This window comes from Mastomys coucha, unplaced genomic scaffold, assembly GCF_008632895.1.
Source record: "Mastomys coucha isolate ucsf_1 unplaced genomic scaffold, UCSF_Mcou_1 pScaffold4, whole genome shotgun sequence".
Taxonomy (NCBI): domain Eukaryota; kingdom Metazoa; phylum Chordata; class Mammalia; order Rodentia; family Muridae; genus Mastomys; species Mastomys coucha.
Genome location: NW_022196910.1, coordinates 21194741 through 21204028, shown reverse-complemented (window position 1 = coordinate 21204028; position 9288 = coordinate 21194741). Strand labels below are relative to the sequence as shown.

The following is a 9288-nucleotide window of genomic DNA, read 5'->3' as shown; positions in this document are numbered from 1 at the left end:
TTTTTTTTGTTAACATCGGTTCTGGCATGAGAACCAGGTCCTTGTGCTTGGAAGGCAAGCCCTTGATAGACTGATCTATCTAGTGGATCAGTTTGCACTCCCAGTACAGCTCAGGTAACTGTTAGTCATCTCTGAGTAAGTGTGGAGTCACTGTACTTATCCAATGTAAGAGTGTTAGTAAGCAGGACCCTGCTGTCTGCTTTCCCACACTCAGTTTGCTTCTTTACAGATACACATGGCCCAGTAGCACAGAGAGGTGGGAAGCCAATATGAGGCTGTGCATCAATAACCAAGGCAGTTTGGAAGTTCAAACCATTTGCTTGTTTTTAACACAGAGTGTTCTCTGTACGAGAAAAACAATGAGTCTAGCTTATCTTTCTCTTTCTTGTCCTAATATCTTTTCAAAATGTCCATCACGTCAGCGTATTAAAAGGCTTACAATATTAAGTGAACTTTAAGACTCATCAAGGAGAACAGAAACAGTGACAAAGCATGTTGGCTCTGGTTCCGGTAGCACTGTTCTGGAGTGTTCTGGGACTGAAGCCATCAGGACAAGCAGTGAGGACTCCACATGTCAGAGGGGCTCAGGAGGAGAAGGAACTCCCATACTGTCAACTTTGTGTGTCAACTTGACACAGGCTGGAGTTATCACAGAGAAGGGAGCTTCAGTTGGGGAAGTGCCTCCATGAGATCCAGCTGATAGGCATTTTCTCAATTAGTGATCAAGGGGGTAGGGCCCCTTGTGGGTGGTGCCATCCCTGGGCTGGAAGTCTTGGGTTCTATAAGAGAGCAGGCTGAGCAAGCCAGGGGAAGCAAGCTAGTAAGGAACATCCCTCCATGGCCTCTGCATCAGCTCCTGCTTCCTGACCTGCTTGAGTTCCAGTCCTGACTTCCTCTGGTGATCAACAGCAATGTGGAAGTAAGCTAAATAAACCCTTTCCTCCCCAACTTGTTTCTTGGTCATGATGTTTGTGCAGGAATAGAAACCCTGACTAAGACACCTACTAAACCTTGCATCATGCCCCTGGCAAGCAGATCCTCTACCTACCCAAAATCAGAACCAGGCACACTGAGAACAGTGCTTGACATGCAGAAGGGACTCAATAAATGTCTGTTAAGTGCTGGCATCTGGGAAACTTATGAGGAGCTATATAAGTGCAGGCAGGCTTATCTCAGTGTGTGTAGCCTTGTGTCATGAGCACTGGATGTATGCCCAACACCTAGCTCCCATTTCTCAACCAGGGTAGTGTTGACATCTTGGGCTAGATAATTCTGTTAGGGAAGGGGTGGGGAATGCTGTCCTGTGCATTGTCTAGGGCTTAGCTCTGTCCCTGGTTTCCACCCACTAGATCCCAATGCCATTCAGTACTCCTCAAAAGGCAAAAATGTCTCCAGACATCAGTAAATATCCTGATGTCAGGGGACTACATAAAGTAACCCCGGGCTGCTGGTCACTTCTCTAGTCTTTACACTTATGGTAGCTATCAGCACCAGAAACTGACACCACCCTTCTCTCTGTCTCTCTCTGACATTTCCTTCTTTATTTTTTAATTTAATTTTTATGTTATGTGTATGAGTTTTTTGCCTGCATGTATGTCTGTGCACCATGTGTTTTCCTGATGTCCACAGAAGCCAGATGATGGCATTGCCCTCTCCAAGGACTAGAGTTACAGATGGTTGTGAGCCAACAAATGGATGCTGGGGATCAAACCTGGGACCTCTGGAAGAGCAGCCAGTGCTGAGCCATCTCTCCAGGCCTCTTTGTTTCTGAATCAGTTTATGGAAAGCATTCGAGTCTCTTGGTCTGCTTTCATCTAGTCCTTTGGGTTCATATACCTAGGGAGAATCTGCCTGGCTGCCTCTATGAAAGCTATAAAGACCTGTGAGGTAGAAACTTTTAAGTTTCTTTGGAAAGTTAGTTATGTCAAATGTGGTTTTGCTGGGGCACCCAGGTGAAAGGATGTCTTGCTAAAGCAAATGCATGAAAGACTGTTTTCCTGAAGCAGACACAGGTGAAAGGATGTTTGGATATAGCAAACACTTGGTGACGGAGTATAAATATGACCCCACAGATAGTGGGAGAGGAACACTGAGCCCTGGCTTGGTTTGCTCCACTTGCCTGCTATTCTTCACTAAAGACACACGTATATTGGTTCACCTTACATAGCTTGTTGAGCTCAACTTGTGGTAATACTGCAATTGAGAGAAACTCACCCAAGAACTGCTTGTGAGGTTCCTGCAGCAGTTTGCTGCTTCAGTGGCCTTGCCTTGGGCCAGTTGTCGAGCCTGGCAGTTTCTTCAGGATTGAACTACAGCTGCTGGTTCATGCCTGGTGTCTGCCTGCCAAGAGGACTGGACTAAAGCTGCTGGTTCATGTCTGGTGTCTGCCTGCCTAGAGGACTGGTCTGCAGCTACTGAGTCGTACTTGGTGTTTGCTACAGGACTGAACTGCTGCCCAAGAAGATCAAGCTTGCCCCAAAGAACTATTGCTGAAGAGGTCCACTTCCCCCATATCCTAATAACTTTTCTCTTCCACTGCCTCTGGAAGGTAGTAGAAGACTAGAGGAGAGGTTTAACCCTTATTAAAAGTAGGTTGCAGAAAATGTATGCCTACAGACCTATTCCCCACCCTCAGGGGAAGGAAGGTACAAAACCAGAGAAAATATAAAAAGTTGGCCCTGTAGTTGGCAAGGCTGATTTACAGAATGAACGTGGCCTGACCTTGGGCACGGGCAAAGAGGATAGATCCAGGTCCCTAACTGGAATTCATGTGAATGTGAGCCTCAAATCATCTTTTGTGTTAAAAGGAATTATCTTCCTTTGCTTGCTACACAAGCAAGCATCTTAACACCAAATCTCTATGTCGTGTGTGTGTGTGTAGTGTACCTGTGTGCCTGTGTAGTATGTGTATGCATGTACAAATGTGTATAACTGCTCATGGAGAGTAGAGGTTAGTGGTGAGCATTTTTCTCAATCACTTCTACACCTTATTTGTGTGCATGGATGTAATGCCTGTGTAGCATGTGCGTGTGTGTTCATGTGCGTGTACATGTGTGTAATGCATGGGTAGCGTGTATGTATACATGTGTGTGCATGTGTAGAATGTGTGTGGCATATGTATGCATATGTTGCATGTGTTCATACATGTGTGTAATGCATGTGTAGTATTGTGTGCATGCATGTAAATTTGTGTAATGCATGTGTAGCATGTATGTAATGGATGTGTAGCTTGTGTGTGCATGTGTGTAATGCATGTGTGTGCATGTGTGTAATGCACATGTAGCATGTATGTGCATGTATGTATGCATTTGTAGAATGTGTGTGCATATGTGTAATACAGGTGTAACATGTATGTAATGTGTGTGTACATGTGTGTAATACACGTGTATAGTGCCTGTGTAGCACATGTGCATTTGTGCGCATATGTGTAATGTAGCATGTATGTAATGTATGTGTACATGCATGTAATGCATGTGTGTGCATGTGTAGTGTGTGTGCATGTGTTTAATGCATGTGTAGCATGTGCATGTGTGTATATACACATGCAGAGGCCAGAGGTTGACATCAAGAGTCTTTCACTATGAGTCCTGGCCTTATCTTTTGAGATAGTACCTCTCACTGAACCCGGAGCTGTTAACTAACCCGGGCCAGGTTAGCTAACTGATTATCAGGCCTTGGGATCCATCACACTTTTTACATAGGTACCAAGGATCTGAACTCAAATCCTCATGTTTGTATCCCAGGAACTTTATCTTGCTTTTTGAGACAGGGTTTCTCACTGAACCTAGGGCTCACTGGCTTGGTTAGAGTGGCTAGCCACCAAGCCCTGTGGATCCTTGTGTCTCTACCTCCCCAGCACTGAGGCTGCAAGCATGTACTCTCACACCACTTTTTTTGTGGGGGTTTTAACCTATGATTGTCATTGCTTTCGAGGGAAGCACTTCACCAAGCGAGCCGCCTTCTCAGCCCTTCTCTCGGGGTCTTTTGATAAGCATATTTTTCTCCTTGGCTTGTTGTTATTCACTACCTCTTTACAGATATCAGGAAGATACCAGTATGTGCTTCAAGAGCAAGCTGCTAGCTGGAGGGACCAGCAACCTTTAAACATCCTGAGCAGAGTGAACAGTTTGTATCTTTCTGTAAACAAAAAGACAAGAATCTTAGAATTCTGACTGAAATCCAGCCAGTGGGCAATCTGCTTGAGAACAACCATACATCCATGTCCTAGAGTGAGGAATAATTTATGACGAAGCTCATGAAAAATTCTAATTTCATTCATGTTGCTACAAGTATAGCTTCATACTTCAAAAAAAAAAAATGTGGGCTGGTAACATTTTTCTACCTCATTTTCCTTATGGTGCAGAGTTAAACGGGTGCCCTTACCTCTCCTCCGGTGCATGGGAAAGGATTTGAGTATCTAGACGTGCAAACAGCTCCCTTCTTGACAACGTCATCTTCCAGGCCAAAAGTAGCCGAGCAGTTTGTTGCAAAGTACTTGTAAGGCTTCCAGGTCTTCCCAAAGTCCTGGGACCGGTCCAGCACCATGGCTGCAGGCCTGGGGGACTTGAACACCATAATTAGGTGAGTGAAGTAGAATTCTGCTTCCAGGTCTAGCTGGATCTTTTCTCTGTGCACATCCTCTGCAGACTGCCACCATGTACGGGGAAACCTGAAGGACGAATCTGCCATAGCAGAAGGTGGGTGGGCCAGATGAGGATGCGCAGCATTGCATTTATCACACTTGGGCTGCCGGCAAGTGAGATCAGCATTCTCACTGTCGAAGCAGAACAGTTCGGTGGCATTCTGGCCACACGTAGTGTCTGCCCGGAGTTTTCTTCCCAAAGCCAAGTTGCCCATGCGAGGGTTGCAGGCCTTCTCACAGCGGGAATTCGCTCCAGCCACTCCATTCAATCCTGAGGAGGGGAAAGTATATGGCACTCAAGACAAACCCATGGGAAATGGGAATGCTCTTCTGTGTACCTGGTACATCTACAACAGTCATGGTATCCTCCAAAGACCTTGAGCCTTTCTATACAGAGAAGAGTCTAGCAAACAGGACCATGAACACGATTGTGCATTCACATCAGTTCATGTATACAGGGTGGGGTGTGTGCTTGAAAGATAGATGATGATAGTGTGTTCGTGAGTGCAGATGAATGTGTCAGTGTGCACATGTGTGCATGAGGAGGCCAGAATACCTTGGGTATTGTTCCTAAGGTTCCATCTACCTGGTTGCTTTTAGATTTATCTTCGTGTGTGTGTGTGTGTGTGTGTGTGTGTATGTGTGTGTGTGTGTGTGTGTGTGTGTGTGTGCATGCATATGTACCATCTGCATGCAAATGCATAAAGAAGCAAGAAGAGGGAACTATATTCTCTGGCACTGGAATTACATATGGTTGTAAGGCACCAGACTTCAATGCTGGGAACAGAACCCCTGCCCTCTCTACAAAGCAGTAAATGATCTTAACCCCTGAGCCATCTCTCCAGCCTTCTACCTTGTGTTTTTGAGATAGGGTCTCTCATTGGCCTGGAACAAAAAAGTTAGACTGGTTAGCCCATAAGGTCTTTGCCTCTGATGTCAGGTTAAGTGTTTTCTGTGATTGGTAAGGGTTGAACTCGGTATGTCATGCTTGTAGGGCAAGCATTTTAGCAATTGAGTTAGTGATCTTCCCATCTCCCTCATGCTGTGTGTGTGTGTGTGTGTGTGTGTGTGTATGCGCGCGCGCGCGCGCGAGCATGCACTCGAATCCAGTAAAGGGGTAGTTCTCTAGGAAAATCAATACAAGATAGTTAATAAATATACAGTAAGATCTCTTTCAGGTGGCACATCTAGAAACCACTGGTCCTCCAATGTGTGATAGCCATGCCTAATACTAACTAAATATAACTTTGGGGAGCTAGAAAGCCCAACCCTCCAAACTGCCAACTGACAGGAAAGCTTACTGTACCCGCTCTCGGCCTCTTAAGTGCTTCTTCCTATGACGGGCTGTGGTATAGAGAGAGCACTTGTCTGTTTGCTTAGCTGGAGAATGCTGCCGCTCTGGCACACCAATGGCACCTCTAACAACTGTCATGAACGAAACACCTTTTAAAGAGATATGCTCGCCTCCCAAACTTCCAACGCACCTAATGCTTCGACAGCACTTAGAGTGACAAACGGTACCCACAGATTCACGGTCTGACTAACTTGTCATAATCCTTTAATTTGGGTTTGTCGTGTCAACTATGAATACCTCAAGCAAAGAATTGTCCGTTTAAGAAAAATTAAAACACAGAGGGAAAGAAGGAAAAGGAAAACCAAACCCCAAATGCTGGCTAATTGGGTGTTTCTGTTTAGAAGACAGAACCTCTGAACTGTTATCACAGGGGCACTGGATGGAGCCAAATGACAGCTTTGGCTGGGAAGGACAGATTTCACACACTGACAATCACCACCTCACACAGGCTTGCAACCAAAATAAGGGGTTTCCTCGGGCATTCTTTTTTCTTTTTTTTTTTTTACAGGTCAAATGAAAATGTGCACCAAGCCAGGACTCTGTTTGTCATTGTTCTGATTAGCAGGCGCAGCAGCTGCCCGTGGCCAGAAACACACAAACACGGTGTCCTATGACTCACCTGTGAGGCCTTTCAGGGGGAAAGTCGCAGACTGCCCGTACAAGTATCTTTGACTTGCAACATTCTCCTTGTGCTCTTTATTTACAACCTCTTGATTGCTCCTGCGGTAGTTGGATTTTTGTGTTTGTTTGTTTTTGCTTGTTTTTGGTTTGGTTTGGTTTGGTTTGGTTTGGTTTGTCATAGCATGGCTTGAAAAGGGGCAAAGTTTATGAAAAGAGGGGGAGTGTGGACTTGTAGTGCACAATACGAAGTGTGATCAGGAAGAACCCAAGTGAGATCTTTTAACAATGAGATGTTTGACAGTTCCTTGGGGAAGGGGGATAATGAATAATTTTAAAGTTTCCACCCACTAATAATTTGATAAGAAATAGTTATCAGTGCAAACACAGGCTGCACCCTGATGGAGGAGAAGCCTCTTAAGCCTGGTCTTAGTTGCCAGCAGCTCTGGGGAAAGAATGAAAGCAGTCCAACTAAAGAGATGCCTGCCCCAGGGCTTGGAACCTTCCAGTTGGTTCCTCTACCCTACACTGCCCTTTCTGGAGCAAGTCTGTCCGAGGGGGGTTGTGTGGGGGTGAAATTAGACTCTCACAATTTTTCCCCAGTACCCCCACTGTGCTGTACTTAACCTAGCTGAAAACCAGGTGGCCTGCGAGAAGGGAGGGAGAGAGAACAGACAGAGGCTCCCGGGGACTCAGACACAGCAAGCCTGGAACCGGTGGCCTAAGGGCAGTCCAAAAAAGACAGGACCGGAGCGGGAGGGAGAAAGGCATCTGCCGGCTGCCCGTAGTCCAGTTACTGAGCCAACGAACAGACCCGCCTCCGACCTCCTGCAGAGCCTCGGCCAGGGTACCGATTCCCCAGGGGCAGTCAGCCAGCTCTGGGCAATCACCACCTGAGTGATCACCCCCCATGGTCCCAGTTCCGAGTTCTACTGCGTTGCAGCCAACGCCCCGGGAAGAGGGCGCTCACCCTCACCCCAGGTGGCCCTACCTGGCTCTCAAATACACAGAATGAGATCCGGGAAGGTGGCGATCGCTCTAAATGAGAGAGCGGTCTCGGCCCACGCACGCCCAGGGTCTCTGGGCCACCCCTCCTCGTCACTCCTCAGGCCATGGAGAGCCCGGGGATGGCGAGCTGGGTCCTTTGTTCCCCTCACCAAGTGCAGAGGCAGTTTTTGCCCCCTCAAGCCAAACCCAGAAAGAAACACTGATCTCTCTGTATCTTCTGCAGGGCGTACCCAGGATATCTGGTTATTCAAGGACATGTGTATCTCAGTTGCAGGGGGAAAAAAAAATCCCAATAGTGTTTGAAACTGCGGAGTCGCGGGCAAAGGAGACGGAACATGGCCACTGGCTTCATCCTCAGTAGCCGAGCTCTGGGGCTCCCTGTCCGGGATCCTCTATATCCCCCAGCCCCCGGGGTTGGGTGGAGGAGCAGGAGCAAGGGAAGAGGGGTGGGGGCCCGGCCGCGTCACCACCCACCTGCGGCCACCGCGGAGCAGCCCCAGAGCAGCAGCAGCCGTGCGCAGCTCCCCATGGCCGGGCAGCTGCGGGAGCGGGTGGGATGAAGCGGCAGCGGTTCTCGGGAGTACCCGGGGCTCTGTGGTTCTTCCTCCTCCCGGGGCGCCAGGCTCGCTCAGTGGGCACCGTGGGCGCAGAGCCGCGGGCCGGGGCCGCGCCAGGCGGCGGGATGACCGTCGCGCACCGGCCTGGCGGGGCCCGGGCAGCTCAGCGGCGGCGGGAGCCCCGGGATCATAGCCGGCCTGGCCGCAGCCGGCTGAGCGGCCCTGAGGGCGGGTGCGCCGCTCGCCCAGGGCTCGGCGCCCGCAGCCGACGCTGAACTTTGCGAGACCTTTCACTTCCCGGCCGCCGCCGCCTCCCGGCTGTCCTCCTCCGCTTTTCCCACCTCCTGTGGCCGCCGAGGCTCGGTCCCGTCCTTCTCCATGGGCAGTTCCATGGGATGCATTTTTATTGCACCGACACCGCGGCGCTCCGGTGCCAGCCCTCCTCCTCCCCTCGCACCTCCACCCCTTCCTCCCGCCCGCCCCCCGCGCTTGACAGCCCGGGCGGTGCAGACGCGCGGGTCCGGTCGTCGTCGTCGTCGCCGCCGCCCAGGGAGGGGGAGGGTCTCTGCCGCCCCCGCTGCGCGCATCTCCCCGCCTGACCTTGCGGGTGCCCTCCAGCACCCAAGGGCCTCGCCTGGGAAACAGTCTCCCACCTTCTCCAGGAACATTCCTGAGAGTGGTTGACTCCCTCCGGATCAGGTCAGGGCATGCCAAGGGGCTTAAAAACCCGCGAAACAGTCGAGCCACTACTTTCCAAAAAAATCACCCAGCAAAACAAGCCTTCCCCCTTCCCTGTTCCCCCTTCCCCCACCACCACACGGCACCCATTCTCTGCGAGTCCTGAGTCCCACGGTCTGGGTTAGGACCTCCCCCCCCCACCCCCCGCAATTCTGCCTAGGGTACTGCCACTGAACGCTCACCAAGTACCAAGGGTCCTTTAAGTCTCTGCTATCTTTTGGGGGATGCGGCCCAGCTAACAGCCGCTGCCTATAGGAGTCAAAGGTGTACCGGTTTTGGTGTTAAAGATGTTCTCACAGGGCCTGAAAGACCAGGATCCCTGATCAGGGAATGGGCTGTTTAAGAAAATCCCAGTCTGGGGCAGCGATGTA

General features: G+C 49.6%; 1 protein-coding gene across 1 annotated transcript in view; it reads right to left on the bottom strand.

The window, feature by feature from the left end:
* The window catches only part of Ntn4 (netrin 4), a 114288-nt gene extending 105647 nt beyond the window's left edge, over positions 1 to 8641 (bottom strand). The window contains exons 1-2 of the mRNA XM_031349127.1: positions 8097 to 8641; positions 4384 to 4913 (exon numbers count right to left, since the gene is read on the bottom strand). Coding sequence (XP_031204987.1) covers positions 4384 to 4913; positions 8097 to 8151 — 585 coding nt within the window. The 5' untranslated portion in view covers positions 8152 to 8641. The remainder of the gene's footprint in view (positions 1 to 4383; positions 4914 to 8096) is intronic.
* Positions 8642 to 9288: the final 647 nt, after the last annotated feature.